Source organism: Triturus cristatus, chromosome 1_2, assembly GCF_964204655.1.
Source record: "Triturus cristatus chromosome 1_2, aTriCri1.1, whole genome shotgun sequence".
Lineage (NCBI taxonomy): Eukaryota > Metazoa > Chordata > Amphibia > Caudata > Salamandridae > Triturus > Triturus cristatus.
Genome location: NC_140580.1, coordinates 731,219,379 through 731,238,996, shown reverse-complemented (window position 1 = coordinate 731,238,996; position 19,618 = coordinate 731,219,379). Strand labels below are relative to the sequence as shown.

Below are 19,618 nucleotides of genomic sequence, written 5' to 3'. Positions count from 1 at the left end.
CTTAGTGAAGACGCGCGGTGCGGAAGTAAGCCCGAACGGAAGAACCGCAAATTGGTAGTGTTGGGATCCCACCGTAAAACAGAGATACTTCTGATGCGACTTCAGGATGGGAATATGGAAATACGCATCCTGCAAATCTAACACTATCCAGTCTTCCTGCAGCAGCGCCAGAAGAACCTGAGCTTGAGTCAACATATTGAATTTCTCCTGCTTGAGATAAAAATTCAAGACCATGAGTTCTAGGATCGGCCTCAACCGACTGTCCTTTTTGGGGATCAAGAAATACTGAGAGTAGCACCCCTGACACCTTCCTGCTCCAGTACCACCTCTATCGCACCTTTCTGAAGCAAGGGTAGATCCTCCTGTTTCAGGAGCAATAGACGGTCCTTCGAACACCAGCCCTGGCAAGGAGGGTAAGGAGGGGGGAAACTCCTGGAATGGAAGGGTGTATCCACTTTCCACAAGATTCAAAACCCAAAGATCTGATGTAACAGATTTCCAATTTAGTAAAAAATGGGACACCCGGCCTCCTACGGGACCAACATGCTTCAATATGGGGGTCTAGAGCTGCTTACCTGTAGAACCGGGAAGGGGGGGGGGACAGGAGTGGTGGAAGAGGAAGAGGAGGACTGTTGCCGGGATGTCCCCCGCAGAAGGCCTCTTCCCTTGCCTCTCTAAGACTTGTACAGTGGGTTCTGTTGCTGCCGACGCCCTCGAAAGGAAGCCGCCTTTCCAACCCCACAAAATCTTCTATATTTATAGCACCTAGGCTGGGACTGCAGGCCTAAGGACCTGGGAGTGGCCCTGCTATCCTTGAAGCATTGTAGAACAGAGTCTGCCTTTGTCCCAAAGAGCCTGGCTCCATCAAATGGCAGATCAAGCAGAGTGGCCTGCAAATCCAGAGAATATCCAGAAGATCTCAACCAGGCGAGCCTCCTGGTAGCCACTGAGGAGCCCATCACTCTGGCGACTGAGTCCACCGTATCCAGGCCCAACTGAATCACCTGACTGGCTGCCGCTTGTGTATCAGCCAACACCTCCAAAAAATGACCTCGTACGTCATCAGGCAGTTTAGGAGCCACCTCTTTGGCCGGAAGATACCCTTTAAGAGTGCCCAGAGCAGAACCCTGCTGGGCCACAGAGAGAAGGAAAAGAAGAACCTCAGAAAGAGTGGCAGAAAGGGGATCCACAGTCTTAGCTGTGCACCATGCCACAAATCTGTTCCACCGACAGGCATACACCGTTTTAGTGGAGGGACGCCTGGCTGCCAGGATGGCATCACAGACTTCGGGAGGAAGATGGAAAGGTGTCAACTGTCGCCCCTCAATCTCCAAGCATGGAGGTGGAGGCTGGACAGGTTCGGGTGGAGGACCTTCCCCTGCTGCTGCGACAGAAGATTCTCCCGAAGAGGCAGACGGATCGGGGGATTGATGCTCATACTGAGTAGCTCGGGATACCATAATCTTCGAGCCCAGTCCGGAGCCACAAGAATAACCTGGGCCCGGTCGTGCCTGATCTTCTTCAGCACTCTGGGCAGAAGTGGTATAGGAGGAAAGGCGTACAACAGACTGCAGCTCCACTCGAGACGAAAAGCGTCTCTGAGCGAGTGCCGCCTTGGAAATTCCAACGCGCAGAACTGATGACATTGTACGTTCTCTTCGGTGGTGAATAGATCTAACCAAGGCTCTCCCCATCGCAGAAAGGGACCTTGTGCCACGTCCAAGTTCAGACGCCACTCGTGATCCACCATGCACCGGTGGCTGAGTTCGTCCTCCCTGGCGTTTCAGAGAACCTGCCAGGTGTTGAACCACCAAGGTAATGCCTTGATGTCCCAGCCACGTCCAGAGGCGCAGAGCCTCCTGACATAGGGTCCACGACCCCACCCTGCCCTGTTTGTTGCAATTCCACATGGCGGTAGCGTTGTCCAAAAACACCTGCACTACACTTTCCCGGACAGAGGGAAGGAATGCCTTCAGTGCAAGCCGGATCGCCCGCAGCTCCAGAAGGTTGATATGGAGCCAGGACTCCGCCGGAGACCAGAGGCCTCTGATCTCCGCCTCTCCCATGTGGCCCCCCCAACCCAGGAGGGACGCATCCATCACTACTGTGTGCTCCGGCTGGGGAAGGGAGAGGGATCTGCCATTGACCCAATCGCGATTCGTGAGCCACTGCAATTGCCGTGCAGTGCCCTCCGAGATCTGGACATGATTGGACAGGTTGCCCTGATGCTGCGCCCACTGGAACTTCAGGTCCCACTGCAGAGTCCGCATATGCCACCGGGCATGCAGCACCAGCAGGATGCAGGAGGCCATCATGCCCAGAAGCCGGAGGGTCATACTGACTGAAATCTGGGATAGAGGCTGAAAAAGCGGAACCATAGCCTGAATATCCCGGACTCGCTGTTCGGGGGGATAAATCCAAAATAGCGCCGAATCCAGAACCGCTCCGATGAAAGAGAGCTTCTGAGAGGGACTCAGGTGCGACTTCGGCACATTGACGGAGAACCCCAGCAGATGCAGGAGGTCGGCCGTGGTCTGGAGGTGGGAGACAACTGCCTGGGGAGAGCCCACCTTCAACAGCCAGTCGTCGAGGTAGGGGAAGACTGACACCCCTGACCTGCGCAGATGAGCTGCGACCACCGCCATCACCTTCGTGAACACCCGAGGGGCGCTGGTAAGGCCGAAGGGGAGCACAGCAAACTGAAAATGCTCCTGGCCTACAGTGAACCGCATGTAATGCCGGTGGGCTGGCAGGACGGGAATGTGAAAATAAGCGTCCCTGCAAGTCCAACGCTACCATCCAGTTTCCAGGGTCCAGGGCAGACAGGACCTGAGCCAGAGTCAGCATCTTGAACTTCTCCTTTCGGAGGAAGCGATTGACGTCCCGGAGGTCCAAGATGGGGCGCAGGCCCCCTTTGTCCTTCTTGGGGACCAGAAAGTAGTGGGAATACCAACCACTCCCTACTTCTGGCCCAGGAACGCACTCGATTGACCCCTTGGCTAAGAGGGCTGTGACTTCCTGCTGGAGAAGTACCAAGTGATCCCCCTACATGCGGTGGCACCGAGGTGGCATGGCCGGAGAGGAGGACTGTAAGGGAAGAGAGTAACCTCTGCGGATGATCTGCAACACCCACTTGTCCGACGTGATATCGCGCCAGTGGGGGAGGTGGTGGCGTTTCCTGCCACCCACCGGCATGGGGTGCTCCACAAAGCTCAGATAAGGAAGGTTTGGAGGTAGAAGCAGCGGGGGCTGGGGCGGACTGTCCCCCACGCTGATTCCCAGACCCACCCCTGCGAAAACCGCGTCCGCGCTGAGGCTGGTTCTGCACAGGCTTGCTGAAGGAATGTGCCTGGGCGCCCCTGCCTTGGCTACGAAAGGAACGAAAACCAGGAGTGGCCGGGGCCTTTGTGGAAAGACCCAAGGACTTGGCCGTGGCCCGTTAGTCCTTAAAACGCTCCAGAGCACTGTTGGCCTTATCGCCAAACAGGCGAGTGCCATCAAAGGGCGTATCCATGAGCAAGCTCTAGACATCGGGCGAGAACCCAGTAGATCGCAACCAGGCATGGCGACGCAGCGCCACAGTCGTAGAAATCGCCCTGCCCAACGAGTCAGCGGTGTCCAAACCACACCGAATGGCGAACTTAGTTGCATCCTTACCCTCAGCAACGGCCTGGGAAAGTATAGCCTGGACCTTCTCAAGACACTGAGGCAACACCTGAGCAACGGTATCCCACACCGCGTGGGAATAGCGGCCCAACAAGCAGGCAGTGTTCACCGACCGCAGCCCCAAGCTGGCCGAAGAGAACAACCGCTTACCGAACTGTTCCAGCTTCTTAGAGTCCTTATCCAGCTGAGCCGTAGGAGAGCACTCTGCAATGGCAAGGCCTGGATGACCAGACTCTCAGGCGTGGGATGAGTGGTCAGAAACGCGGGGTCACCAGGTGCCGGGCGGTGACACCTTGCGACATTCTTATCCACAGGGACCCCCGTGGCCGGTCGCGACCAAGTGCCCAACAGGACGTCGGTGAGGGCGTCATTGAAGAGAAGCAGTGGCTCTGACGAAGTAGACGCCGTCTGGAGCACCTTGGTGAGGAGGTTAGTTTTGAGGACCACCGTAGGAAGATCGAGGTTGAGGACCTCAGCAGCCCGACGGAGCACCATCGTGTAGGAAGCGCCCTCCTCCATCGTAGGTGGGGGAGAGTCAAACCCCGGGTCAGAAGAGACATCGAGGTCGCCGACGTCCTCCAGATCGTCCACCCAGCCCTGCTCGGAGTCACATTGACGGGCAAGAGGGTCCTCAGACCCCTCCCAGTCATCCCCCACCTCCGTTGCAGAAGGAACCGGCCGCGGCGGCAGAGCCGGAGCAGGAGAAGGGACATACGGCGTCAGAAACGGCACCGGCCGGCGCCATCTCCCAATGCGGATCCCAGGTAGAAACACAATGGTCCTGGAACCGGGGCAAGGGTGGAACGAACGGCACCCACGGCGGCGCCGGAGGCGAAGCCAAGGGAGGCGCTGGGGCCGGAGCCGGCAGCGTCGGACCTCGTGGCGCCGGGGCTGGAGCCAACGGCGGAGGATCCTGTGGGCCGAAGCTGGATCTGCCGGCGGTGCCGACGGGCCAACAGGATCTGGACACGGGACTGCGGGGCCCGAAGGCGCGCTGGCGAGGGGCTGAGGCCTAAAAAGGCGGTCCATTGTGGCAAGAAACTCTTGCACCTGTTCGGGAGTCGCCGACGGACCCGTGTAAGGCGGGTAGGCCGCGGGACTCCCAAGATCCAAGGGAGCCACAGGGGCAGAGTCCCTGTCCCCCTCGCCGCATCCGAGGACCGACGGGGGGACGTCGGAGAGCGAAAACGCTTCTTCGACTTCTTCTTATGTCGTCGCTTACCGGAATCCGAGGGCGAAGACTTGGAGCCCAAGAAACGATGACTGCAGTCCCGGGAACAGTCCCTGCAGCGGCGTTGGGACGAGTGCCGGACCTCCAACAGTGTGGAGTGGAGAGCCTTTGAATAAGCCTCCATTTGGGCCCGTGTCGCTCTGACTCCCGGGAAGGGTGGGTATGGGGGAGACAACTGCTGGGCGCCAGTGCCTGGCTAAGCCAGAGAGAAACGGGCCCCAGCATCACGTTTACGGGAGGATGACCTCCGCGACTTATGTTTGTGCTTACCTGTCTCCAAACGACGTCTGCAGGAACGACCTCGTGAGCGGGCCCGATCCCGAGAGGGAGATAGGCAGTTGAAGGTGCAGGACCGGACAGCCAGCAACTTCATACGACGCTCCTGTAGGGACTTAAGTTTCATCTGTTGACAGGCGTCGCACTCTTTGGAGCTGTGGTGCACTCCCAGGCACCACATACAAATGGCGTGCGGGTCCGTGACAGACATTTGGCGCGCACAGGTCTCACACACTTTAAAGCCCGAAGGCATCGCACACTGTTCTGTGACGCCAAAGGCATTGAGAAGGCCCGAAAAACAGGCCAAGGAACCTCTGGTTTTCCAGGATCCGCGTTGGGACGCGGAAAAGAAGATAACTGACGTCAGCGCGCCGGGAGGGGCATATATGGCTCCGCTGATGTCACGTCCGTGGACGACGTCAGGGCGGAGCCGTGCGGTGCCGCCCCCCGGCGCGCAGAGGTGCTGCTGCGGAAACTTTTCCGGATCCAGTCTGACGCCTAGGAATATTCTAAGTTAAGGAATCTGCAGCTAGATGTCTCTATCACATTCTGCCGCCAACAGAATGACTGTACTTTATTGAAGGCATGCTTAAGAGGCCTGGGGGGTGCGACAGCCAGTGAGACAGTGGATTGAACAGTATGCTGGCTTTGAGTCATACATCCTCTGTGGGAACTGCAGCATGAAAAGGCTGGGATGCCTGATGACCTTGTGGGTATTGAGGATGCAACTGAGAACCCCTACTGTAGCCACAGAAGGGACAAAAGGATGAGTGTGTTTGGAGCAGTTCCAGGAAGGATCCCAATGACCTGGCCGTGACCCAACTCTCTTTAAAGCACTCATAAGCTCTACCTGCCTTATCAGTGAACATGCAGGGGCTACTGAAGGGCCATCAATGATGACTGGACATCCCCCGAGAAGCCAGTTGATCTCAACCAGCCATGGCGGCAAAGGGCCACTGTGGAGGCGATGGCCCTGCCCAGAGAGTCAGTGGTGTCCAACTCACTGGATGGTGAACTTTGCTGTGCCCGGGCCATCAAGAATGGCCAGGTTCAGAATGGCTCGAGCCTCCTCCGAGACCATGGGCAGCACTTGCGCAACCATGTCCCACAAGTTGTGGGTGTACCGGCCCAAGAGGCACCTTAGTATACCGACCACAGTGCTAGGCTGGTGGATAAGAAAATCTTCTTCCCAAAGTTATCTAGCTTCTTAAGATTCCCTGTTCGGAGGGGTGGTAGCTGGGATTGATTTTGGTAGCCGAGACCTGCACCACCAGGCTCTCGGAGTTCGAGTGCTGGCAGAGGAAATCTGGGTACCCAGGAACAGGGCGGTGGTGACGGGAAATCATCCTGTGCACTGAACATCTGTGCAGGGCAAGGCCCCAGAGGATGTCCTTGAGGGCTTCAAAGAAGGGAAGCAGGGGTTCCACAGAGGATAGCCCTGGTTGAAGCACCTCTGTCCAGATGTTTGTCTTGACCAGGATGGAAGAAAGTTGCAGATCAAGGACCTCTGCTGCCCTCCTCAACACCAAGGTGAAGTATGTGCCTTCCTTCATAGAAGGTCCTGGAGGTGAGACCAGTCTAGAATCTGGAGACATGTCCAATCCATTAGCATCTCCCAGCTCCTTATACCAATAGTCCTCATTGTAACAGTGGGCCGGTTCATCAGATGGGTCATGGAACTGATAGCAGTCATCATCATCACCCCCGAAATTCAATTCTGGTGTGTCAAGCGACAAAGGCAGCATGTCTCAACCAGAGAGTTGACGTGGTCCAGTCCCATCACAGCTGGCATCAGGAGCGGGCTGTCCGGGGTATCACAGCTGGGGCCCCTCTTGGCTCCATGGGGCAGGAAGGCACACCAGAGGGAGTCAGTGACTCAAAGATGGAGAAAATGGCCTGATACAACTCTTTAAGTTGAGCAGAGGGTGTTCCGGCTCCAGGAAATTCAGAGAAGTACGAAGCATACCTGGTCTCTGGGTCCGAGGGAGGAGTGTAGAAGCAGTGCCTAGAAGCACGAGGTCGAAAGGGGAGTGTAAAAAATGCTTCAACATCTTCTTTTTAGTGTTTCTTGAATTTGCCCGACTTCGATGACGATGACTTCGATTTGGAAGATGACCAATTGCAAGTCTGACTCTGTGACTGGACCGGAGATCCTCCTCAGGAATGACGCAGTAACGTCTTGTGCCACACGCCAAAGAACTTCATGGCGCACTACCAAATCGCCATCGGGTGCATCAACCAACAGTTGGCGAAGACCCTGAAGTCGTGGTCGGAACACACAGACAAACCAAGTAGGGACCAGAAACAGACATCTGTCTGTGACATAATCCACGAGGTGTAAAACCATAGAGGTTTGTTGGGGTACATATCCCTAGCACAATGGGAGCAATAGCTCAAAAAGAGTTGACAAAAAGGTGGGCAAAAAACGACCCACGCTGTTGGCATGGAAAGAAAGGAACTAATGTCAGCAAGTCCAGGTGGCGCCTATTTAGGCATCGAGCACATCACTTTCAACGATGCCCAGGCAGAGCCTTTGACGGTATTTACCAGCATGCAGAGGTACTGCTCAAGACTTTCCGGATCCAGTCCGATGCCTGAAATATTCTAAGTTGAGCAATCTGTAGTTAGCAGTCTCTATCAGAAGAGGGCATGATTTTGTTACCAGGAAAACAATAACAATCTAGAGAAGAAACACTGCTGTTGTATTTTCATTTTTTCCTTTTGGTGTTGACACACAGAAAAGTAAGCCCTTCAATTATTTAAAAACTGTCCCCTTAATGGTTTAGAACATTCAAGTCTTCCACATGGGACCTACCAAGGATGCATCTGTCACCAGCCACATCTGGCAATCTGGAAAAGTCAATTTTTGTTCCTTTTATAGATTCCCTACTTCAGCTGCTGAAGGTGAAACTAGAAACCACTCAATCCAGAGCCTTGCGTGAGAAACCAGTAGATTAGAATATAAAAGATGCCATGAGACACATGGATTTAGGATTAGATGTACCAGGATTACTCTGTCCCGAACTCTCTCCAAAGTTGGTTAGCTCTAAAACATGAAATTCTTGTTTCTACTTGGGGAGGTTCAGAGAGAATTGCATTTTGTGTAGTTGGACACAACTAAATTCAAAGGATCACGCACTCCTTCCAGGGAAACATTCTTAAAGAGCTAGTATTTCAGGAAGCGGGCCACCTGTCTTGCAGATTTGCAGCCACCTGAGCCCAAAAGGCAGCACCTTGCACTGATAATCTCTGGCCTCTACTACATTACAAAGGTATTTCTTTTGGACTGGAAGAAAGCAAAACTGGGGACATTAATTTTGCATACCCAGAGACACCGCTCCGTTGCCTTCTTTTAAAGTTGCAAAGATTTTCTGACAAATGTTAAGTGCCTGCAGGTCTATGAAATGAGAAAATATCTGGGGTAGAAACTGCATATTGCATTATTCTCTTGGAACCTTCTGTTTAACAATCCTCTAAATCATCTGAGATGCATCTCCCAGAAAATCTTTTCTAAGGTTTAGTGTGGCCCTTGGAGACACAGGTTGGAAAGATGATGAAAAACTCATGCATGGAACAGTAGACTTTTTCAAAATTGGCAGGATAGAGTGGTCTGTGGTCAGTGTCTCAAAATTCAAGACATCCATCAACCTCCCTTCCATTGGTGGGGCGTAATGTAAGGTGCTTATCAGGGCAGATTGATTTGCACTGCAGACAAGAATGAAGCCACAAACAGAACCAGTTGATTAAATTGGCACGGGTAAAGGCTTCCATTAAACATTATGTCCTCTTCTTTTTCTTCTTTTCGGAAGAAAGTTGATGTCTATTTCTGTATTCACCTGCGGGTCTAGACCTTTTTATATTGTGCCTTTCGTAAGCTGTCCCTTCAGAAGAACGTCTTTGAGAGGTCTGATCCATTCATAGAAAGGAATGTCTATTCACCACTCCATGTAGTCACCTACCATATGAGACAAAACTGGGTGTGTGAACCCTAGGTTTACTCTCATTCTTATGTCTAATCTTAGAGATACTGTTGCATAAGTATGCATTTATCTGCTAAAATTAATGAGACACAAAAACCACCTGCTGCAATTTTTGGAATCGATCTTGGACATAAATGTCCTGCTCTTGCGTAAGCAATGAAATCCTAAAAGCTTTTTGTTTATGTTGGCAAGGGAACCCATTTTTATTATAAGTGACTTTATTCATCCCTGTTTGGTGTTGTGCAATGCCACTATTATGCGTTTCAAGTTGAAACCTTGACGCCATGTAGGATGTGTCTGAGGAGTTTCAAAGATAAAGGTCCTGCAGAGAGAATAATAACCCATTTTTAGAAATCTGCGTATACTGATGCTGTCAACAAAAAGTGGAATGGTTTCATTAGCAAATCCAAATATGTTCAGACATCAACACTGGAGCTCCATCCCTGACAATGGGATCACAAATCTTGAAGTTGAGAATATATTGGCATGGCCCCAATCACTGTTGGCATAGCTTCTGATATACACATAAAGATATCTGACCAGCATGGCTGCAATTTACTGAAGTCTGGTAGATGCAGGAGAAGAGAAAAGCAGTAAATTACAAGAAGAAAGCAAGCTGACCCCTATAAAAGAAAAAAACCGCAGAAACAAGCTCAATCTCAGCTCCTCTTTCCCCTTAAAAGTGTTCCCTCACTATACAGTGAATCCCATTGCCGCACTTCTGCGACAAAAGGAAGAGGGTATGTGGTGGCTGACAATCTCAGACAAGGCAGCAATAAGATTATCTCAAACCCCATTAAGGCCCATGCTGCTTAGCAACCATGAAGGAAGGGAACTACATCAATCCAGTGCAGCAGTGGACAATGAGCGACAGAAGCGCTCAGTCAGTGGAGTCAAAAATATCCAATAGGTCCCAGATTCAGATATGTGTTTGCCAACTACCAGGTATAAGGTAAAAATTTAAAATAAGAGTCATATATTGAGATAATTAAGAATGCCTCTTTAGGTGGTAGCCATCCGTCAGGCATGCAGCACAATACTTTAGCAGAGATATCTTTTAGTGCGACTACTTCTTTCTGGTGTGACACACTTATCCGTCTTTAATTTATTTATTTTCATGAGATTTACTATCCCAATCAAATGGTCAGAAAAACTTAGTGTTTGTTTTGATGAACCATACCATGAGCCAGTCCATGAATTCCAGCAACAAGGTGCTCGCCACTGGTTGCAGCATGGTATCGAATGTATTCTCTTTCAGATTGATGCCTGTTATCCATTGTCTTTCCCAAACCATCTGAAAGTGTCCCAGCAAACTGCAGAAGAACAGAACAGCGTTCAAGTAAAGAGACAGAATTGCAGCTTAGGATACACAAAAAATCTCAGCTAGCATAGAATTAAACACGTACCACTTGAGATTTGGATATTGACAAGCAAATTATCACAAGATCACATTTATAACACTATAAAATGGAGAATCAGCCATAAATAAATCAACACATTACAATCTGTTATGAAACCTATCGTAAATGTCTTTCTACCTATAAAGTGAAGATAAATTGTACACCCGTTTTGAACAAAAATAGCATTGAATCATTAAAGCTTTTCCAGCACATGCCCAAAAACAGCCAATATGCATGGCTATTTCTCATTCCTTTCAATATATGATATTTGTATGCAGCAACTGAGCATTGTAGGTAGTGGAGGTGGCACAGTAATATATACAGTAAGTGAGGATATTGTGTACAACTCATGTGACAAGAGGAGTTGTGAGCATCTCTCCCCCTCTACACTTTGGTATTCTTGTTCTTATGGGTGTAGCACGGTCAGCATACGATGTGTGTGGAAGAGACAGACTGTGCTCTTGGAGACCTGCCTGAACCCTAGTATAATAATTTAAGTTGCCAAGGGTATGACTAGATGTGGTTCCCTTGCTAGCTGTGCAACAGTATTCAAGCTATACCTCACTGACAAAGCCTACCAAGGTAGGAACTGGTATGTGGTTGCTTCTATTGTGTTTAAGCACTGGCCTCACCTGTCAATACAGGATGAACTGTGCCAAGGAGGAGCATGGTCAGTACTGATTTGCAGAAGGCAGGCAGCTATCCAGACTAAGCGTCAAAGCGAGTTAAAAATGATGGGTTGAAATGCAACCCAAAGCTATTGTCAGTGATTTAGACCAGAAATCTGTAAACTTTTGCCTTCTGTAGCCCTCCATAGAATCACTAAAGGAAGCCGGTGACCCCGGCATAAGCAATTTCTAAAATTTGAACCTTCAGATAATACACAAAAATACAGAAACAAGTATACACCAAACAAGAACACAAATTATGAAATATTTTAATTTTAATTCACACAGAAAAAAACTATTTTAATTTTAATTTAAACGGAAAGGTTGGAGTTTTTAAACATTTGGTTTCATTTCTAAAAGACAAAGAGATGTGCTAGCTAAATTCTAGCATATCACTTTGGGGCTGATGTAGAGTTTCGCAGACATGGAACTCCATTGCAAACATATCGGAGAACTCTGCCTGGCAAATCCTTGGTCCACCCACCTCATTTAGAAACAGGTAGACCTTAATGTGAGGAAATGGGGGGGCTTTATATGATGTGGTTGTGCGACCTCACCGTATAATAAACTTTCCAGCCCCTTTAGGACCAGCAGGTTTCGTATGTCAAACCTTCAGCTCAACTCTGGGTAGCGGTGGCTCTGAATAGCAAGGCTTACACAGAGGAGCAAGTGTGAAGCATTTAAACAGCACCAAATTAATTGAGGAAGAAATCGACAAGGTCACATCAAAAAATCAGACACCAATTTATAAAAATGTGTAGTATTTTTATTTGTTTTTAGACACCATAACAAAAAAGATCTACCGGACAGTTCCAGAGTTATAACATTTACATGGTATAGCAAATCAAAGCATTTCACTCCACTGTGAACAAGCAATGGCAAATTGAACGAATCTGAAACTTAGAAACCTTTACACCAAAAAGTGGGCTAGTTGTTTTGTGGTCACTTAGAGTCACTTCAGGCAACCAACTACAGTAAGTAGTCAGTCAGGGGAAGCAGCATGTTCCTCAGAATCATTTACTTCCACGGACAAAGAGGTTTTCAGACAGTTCCAGTCACTGTATCCCTTTTGCAATGGATTCCTATGGAAGTGGTCCTAATACAAGGGATGAAAGGATGCCCAAGATGCTCCAGGATGCTGTGGATGTAATGCGGCCGATGGGGGGCTTCCTGTGGCTACTCCTCTGTCATCAATGGGGGAGAGGCGGTCCTGAGGACAGGGTCGACAAACTAGTTACCTACTTTCAGTAACATCTTATCTGGTAGAGACTCTAGCCGAAGATTCCTTACCTTAGAATAATCCCCAGATGTAGGAAAGTAGGATCTGCTTTTATAGTTACCCCCACTTTTTGCCTGGTGTTATGCTGTTTCTGACTAGTCTGACTGAGATCCTGCTAATCAGGACCCCAGTCTCAGTGCTTTCTTCTGAAAACTAGTGTGGTAAGTACTTAGGTACAACCCAGATTGGACACTGGTGTACCCTTATCAGTCCTTAGTATATGGTACTGAGGTACCCAGGGCATAGGTACACCAGTGGTCCCCCATGGGCTGAAGCATGCATTATGCCACCCATGGAGGACCACTCAAACTGTAACTACAAGCCTGCCATTGCAGCCTGTGTAAGCTGGTGCTAGCACCACTTACGAAAGATATAGGTTTTCCTATATCTAAGGTCAATGCACTTAAAACCTTAAGTCACTCCTAAAGCAGGACTTTCAATCCTGAAGGCAGGGTGTTCGGAGTCCATTCTCCCGGGCTGTAAGTGCATCAGCCATTATGATACATATAGAGTGTCCATGCATCATTACGCGATGACCATCTCTAACCTGGCTGTAACGAACCCTGTCATGTTTGGTATCACACATGTTGGAATCATACCCCCATGCCGTGAACGGTGTGCGAGGTATGATTCCATGCACTTGAAAGTGCCTCCGGGAGGCCCTCAGTGCTTTCGGTACCAGTCTTCCAGACCCGGACAGCACAAAATGGCTGCTGCCGACCAGAGACACGATTCTGTCCTCCTGCTAATGAGCCAAGCTCAAGCAGGGGAAGGAAGAAGAATAGGTATCCTGTCACAGGGCGGTGTGACCACCTCCCAGACAGGGTTTATTATATTGGGGCCCGGTGGGAGCGCTTGCAAGCGCCACTCAGTCTGCTTGAAGGGCACATTTGGTGCCTCCTTGCATAGTCCTGTTCAAACCAGCTCAGGGAGCCGTTGGTCCCCGCTCTGGCACGAAGCTGGACAAAGGACGTAGGAGTATCCTCTCTACTGTCCGACCCCTCCCCTGGGAGAGAACCCTGAATTGTCCCAACCCTTTCCTTAGGGTACTTACGGCGTTACCTGAGGGTGGATTCCTAGGTTCGTTTTTGGACAAGATTCATTTCAAGACACCACTTTCGACCGTTTGAGCAATCTGGAATTCGCTATGGGCATCAAGGCTGCAAAGGGGAAGACTCCTGCTGCTCCTGATATTATAGCCCTGTTCGACTGCTGCAATGTCCGTGCCTGTGCGCCAGACAGGAACCTTCCAAGACCTGTGAGTATCCAAGATCCCTGAAGGAATCTCCCTTGAAGAGGAGTCACTTCCCTGCATCTGCAGGCACCACAACTAAGCTGACCTGTCTGCTGATCCTGGCCTCCCACGGACTCCGAAAGGTGGTGGTTCTCCACATCCTTTGAGGCTTGCCCTGCCCTCTCACCAAGTGTGAGGCCAGTATCCTTCTTCGGAGCTGCAGGAAATGAACCCTTGTGCACCGCGCTGACTTGTAGTTGCAAAGGCTGGTTGGCTTCCTTCCACCAAGATCTTCGGGCTCAAAGTAGCCCCAACCTCAAGCATCTCTTTTGATGAAGATCTTTATCTTCATCACATCACTTGCACAGTGGACCTTCATGTTTGGTGAGCTGTTCGAAGTCCTCTTGCGACTCCAGTGCCTCCGGCCTGTGGGTCACCTGAGGGCCTACTTTGATTTCTGCGGGTTCTACCGATTGCTCGGGACCTGCCTTGACTTCCCAGCTTGTGGTGAGTCACTTGGACCTTTGTTGGTCCCGACACTGTACCTTCTTCACTTTCCACGTTGGTTGCAGTTGCAACGGCTTGTGGGTGGTTCCAAGGGACACCGACCCCTCAATTCTCGACATCTAACATGGGACGGCTCATGGTCTTCCACAGCATCTCCTGGTCTGCACAGCTGCAGTTTCAAGGTCACCGTCAGCTCTCTTGCAACACTCGACTTCAGTGGGCATTCGTCTTCTGGGCCTACTGGTCACTACCAAGTGGCATAGACTCTGCCCCCTCTGCTTGCAGGTACTTCACATCATGAATCCACCTTTGGGTTCCACCTGACACTTTCACCTTTCCAGCAGCAGAATCTTCCTGAAGTCCTCCATTGAGTTAGACTGCATTTTCCGATGCCACTTCACACCTACACACCCGGCTTCCCTGGTGTTGGTATCCTGGGTCCTAGGGTATGCATGGGTGGGGTGGCTCTACAACCTTCTGTCTTCCACAAGGTTTCTTCAGGGTCAACTCAGAAGGGTCCTTCTTCTTTAAAATTGCAATCACGACTTACTCATTGACTTGTATTGAGCCTATGATCGTGTTCCCACTCTGCACACAGCCTTTGCGTGGTTCCTAGTTACTTACATCGGGTGGTTCCTTGGGTCCCTGGCACTTCTACGTCTTCTGGGTATAGTGTTGACTCGAGCCATGGTTCGCATACCACTATTGTTGTAAATGGTTTGGTCTCCCCCTGGCGATTACTGTGTATTTTGTGCTACTTACCTGATTATGTTCTAGTAAAACAAGCTGCTTTACACTCTTTCTGGACTAAGCCTGAATGCTGCTCTCCACAGCTATCACTTATAGAGCTTTCTAAGGTTGTCTAAGACCACTAAAATCACCGTAAGAGTTGTCTGGATTGGTGCAAGGGGCCCACTTACATAAGAGTACACCATATACCAAGCCAGCTTCTCACACCAGGTGTCAGGCAAAATCTGGAAGTTTTTTTGACTGGTACCCCTGGGCGCAGCTAGGTAGCGTAGTTTGTCTCCAAGTTGTTGTCGTTGGTGCCGGAAGTGACGTGCACAGTACTTATATAGATGCCACCCCAGCGTGCTGACGTCAGTTACTTTCGCGACTTTCTATGCCAGGAGCACGTAGCCACGATGAGAACTGATCACTGGTGTGGAATAAAACTAGGGCCCAGAGAAGGGGGTCCCTTACACTGCAATCAGCTCGCACAGCGAGAAGGATGGGAGGGTCAGGAAGGAATCTGCCGCTACATGGTGTCTCCACCAGAGAAGGCGTTACAAAGGGTAAGTAACTTATTCATGTGATGGAAACTTCTAGCCACATGACTCCCTCGAGGTGGGTCTGTTAAGCCAAGTTTAAATCAAAAAGTCCTGTAGGACCGAATGAGAGAAGTGTCCATCGCAACAGACCTGACTGTCCAGACAGTAGTGTTTGGTGAACGTATGCAAGGATAACCACGCTGCTGCCTGACAGATGTCCAGGACAGGGAATCCAGGGGCTAATGCAGTGGCTGCAGCCTTAGGTCTGGTGGAATGAGCATGCAAACCCTTAGGGGGTTGCTTCTTGGCCAATACTTAGTAGACTTTGAAGCAGAGCACTACTATCTTGAGATGGTCCGTTGCTGCACATCCTTCCCTCTCTTAGCTCCCACAAAGAGTTGATCTTCCACCTAGAACGCTTTTGTGTGGTCAAGGTAGAACACCAACATTCTTTTTGGATCCAGACGGGGATGTCTCTCCCCTCTGTGGAGGGGTGAGATGGAGCAAAGAAGGTAGGCAGTATGATGTTCTGGCCTACCTGGAAGGGAGTTACAACCTTCAGAAGAAAGGTGGCACGTGTGCGGAGAACCAGCTTGTCCGGGAAGATGGTGGTGCAGGACGGGTGTGGCGAGAGAGCCTGCAATTCGTTGGTCCTCCAGGCAGATGTTAACGTCACTCGAAAGGCTGTTTTTCATGGTCAATAGGGTACACAAATCAAGAAGGTGAGAACAAGATTCAGATCCCACTGAGGCATGATGAATGTCCTGGGGAAAATATGTGCTGCAAACCTTTAAGAAACCTATCTGCTACAGAAGACTTAAAAAACAGAAACTTGGGTCGGCAACTACAAAAATGCAGATATGGCTGAAATATAACCTTAAACTGTGCCCGGAGCAGAGCACTACTAGGCCACCAATAGAGCACACAAAAGAAACTTAAATGGAAGTGAAGAAAAGGAAGCCAATGTTGGTGGAATCACACCATGTCACAAACTTATCCCAACAGCAGGCATATACTGACTTTGTGAAATGGATGCCTGGCCGCCAGAATCACACCACGGACTTCAGGAAGAAGGTCAAAAGCTGTCAACTGTTGCCGCTCTATCTCCACGCATGCAGGTGCTGGTGGAGAACCCTCCCCGATTGCTGCAACAGAAGATCCTCTCGAAAAGGCAGCCTCATTGAAGTACACATAGTCATGTTCAACAACTTGGGATATCAGACTCTCCGTGCCCAATCCGGAGCAACATGAAAAATTTGGGCCTGGTCGTTCATGATCTTACTGAGAATTCTGGGCAGAAGTGGTGTTGGCGGAAAGGCACACATGAGGCTGGAGCTCCACTTGAGACAGAAAGCGTCTTGGAGCGAGAGTTGCATTGTAAACTCCAGTGCGCTAAACTGCTGGCATTGCGCATTTTCAGGCATGACAAACAGATCTAATCAAGGCTCTCGCACTGCTTAGGAGTCATTGCATCACCTTTGGATGGAGACACCATTCATGATCCGCTAGGCATTTTTGGCAGAGTTCATCCGCCCTGGCGTTCAGACAGCTTGCCAAATGTTGAAACATCAGGGAAATGTCCTGGTGTTTCAGCCATGTCCAGAGACGCAGAGCCTCTTGATAAAGGGTCCACAATCCCACCCAGCCCAGTTTATTGCAGTACCACAGGGCAGAGGATTTGTCCGTAAACACCTGAACCATCCCTCCCTTGATAGAAGGAAGAAAGGCTTTCAATGCCAAGCAAAAAGCCCGAAGCTCCAACAGGATGATGTTGAGCTCTGACTCTGCCTGTGACTAGAGTCCTCTGATCTCCACTTCTTCCAAACAGCCACCCCATTCCAGAAGTGATGCATCTGTTACCAAAGTCAGCTCGGGTGGGGACGGCAGAAGGGTTTGTAACTGACCCAATCGCGGTTCGTCAGCCACCTACAAACAGGATGCAGGAAGCGATGAGAACCGAAAACCTCATGGTTAGCCTCACCGAAATCCAGAATAGAGGCTGAAACATTGGTACCATAGCACGAATATCCTGGACCCACCGTTCGAGAGGCTAGGCTCAAAACTGCACTGTGGCCAGAACAGCTCCAGTGAAAGGGAGCGTCTAAGAGGAAGTCAGGTGTGACTTTGGCACGTTGATAGAGAATCCAGTGAGTGCAGAAGGTTCGCTCTAGTCTGGAGATGGGAGACGACTGCCTGTCTTCAACAACCAATCGTCGAGGTAGGGAAGATTGGACCCCTGACCTCTGCAGATGTGCTGCAACCACCGCCATCACTTGCGTGAACACCCAAAGGGTGCTACTAAGGCCAAAGGGGAGCACGTCAAACTGAAAGTGCTCTTGGCTCACCATGAACGCAGGTAACATCTGTGGGCAGAGAGGACGGGGATGTGGAAATATGCGTTGTCCAAGTCCAACGCTACCATCCAGTGTCCTGGGTCCAGGACAGACATAACTTTGTAGAGAGTCAGCATCTTGAACTTCTCCTTTTTCAGGAAGATATTGAGAAGGTGTAGGTCTAGGATAAGACAAAGGCCTCTATCCTTCTTGGGCACCAGAAAGCAGCGGGAATAGCAACCACAACCTGCTTCTTATGCTGGCACGCTCTCTATGGGCAAGAGAGATGGCACTTGCTGACGGAGCAAGGAAAGGTGGTCCTTCATCAGCTGGTCGTAAGTGGGTGGCATGAGTGGAGAGCTAGTCACAACGGAGGAGTAGCCCCTTTGGACACTTTGCAAAACCCAACAGTCCGTTGTTACTGACTGCTAGTAGTGCAGGCGATGTGTAACCTGCCCCCACTGGATGCCCATGATGGTTAGAGGAAACTAAAGGGTTTTAGATGCTGCGTCTGCCAGAGGGGGTGGTGGACAGACACGACCTCTGGCTACCTGTTCCACTTGGTCTATGGAGTAGCCCCTTTGGACACTTTGCAAAACCGAACGGTCCAATGTTACTGACCGCCAGTAGTGCAGGCGATGGTGTAACCTGCCCCCCACTGGATGCCCATGATGGTTAGAGGAAACTAAAGGGGTTTAGATGTTGGGTCTGCCAGAGGGGGTGGTGGACAGACACGACCTCTGGCTACCTGTTCCACTTGGTCTATGGGATCCAAGTCCTGGTCCAAGAAAAGGCCGGGAAGCCTGTTGGCTGTGGTGGGTGGGAGAGTATGGAAGCGGATGGAGACCTCTTCCGTGTCCATGAAAGAAGAGAAAGGATGACCGAGGGTGACGAGGGGCCATAGACAAGCCCGAGGACCTGGCCGTATCTCTGCTCTCCTTAAACGCTCCAGCTCTGAGTCTGCCTTCTCTCCAAAAAGCCAAGAGCCATCAAAGTGCAGGACCATACCCAAGGCTTGCACATCCTCTGAAAAAACAGTCATTCTCAGCCAGGTGTGGCGCCACAGGGACACCGATAATGAAATTGTTCAATCCAGTGAGTTGGTCGTGTCGAGTCCACATCGAATGGTGAACTTTCCTGCGTTTCTTCCGTCAACAATAACTTAGAGCAGAGTATGGCTCGGATCTCCTCCGAGACCATAGGCAGCACTTGTCCAACTAAATCCCAGATCGTATGGGAATATTGGCCCAAAAGGCCATTATTCACAGGGCAAAGCTGGCAAAAGAGACCATTCTCTTGCCAAAGGTATCCAGCCTCATGGATTGGCCACCCAGAGGAGTGGTAGGGAACGCATTAGGGTAGATGGAAGAGTTACTTACCTTCGGTAACGATATATCTGGTAGAGACACAGCCTAGCCGCAGATTCCTTAACTTAGAATATCTCCCCAGGCGTCAGACTGGATCTGGAAAATCCTTTTCTCCCAGCAATACCTCTGCATGACAGGAAGCGGCGTCGCCCGGCTCCGTCCTGACATTGTCCACGGAAGTTACATCAATGGAGCCATATAAGCCACTCCCGGCGTGCTGACGTGAGTTTTCTACAGGAAACTTTTCCGTGCCACAACGCGGAGCCATGCAAAAAACTGTGATAGCATAGGAACAGTGTGTATTAAAAAAGAACAAAATCGTTGGAAAAGCACCCAGAATCGTTGAAAAAGCACCCGACACCCGGAGGGACTGAAGGGAGCTCGCAGAGTACTTGGTGCGAGCAAG

General features: G+C 50.4%; 1 protein-coding gene across 2 annotated transcripts in view; it reads right to left on the bottom strand.

Annotated features, from left to right (window-relative positions):
* Window positions 1-19,618, bottom strand: part of VPS13D (vacuolar protein sorting 13 homolog D) — a 2,738,381-nt gene that overhangs the window by 220,570 nt on the left and 2,498,193 nt on the right. For both annotated transcript variants that reach the window (XM_085608633.1, XM_085608634.1), the window contains exon 66: window positions 10,334-10,466. In XM_085608633.1, coding sequence (XP_085464759.1) covers window positions 10,334-10,466 — 133 coding nt within the window. The remainder of the gene's footprint in view (window positions 1-10,333; window positions 10,467-19,618) is intronic.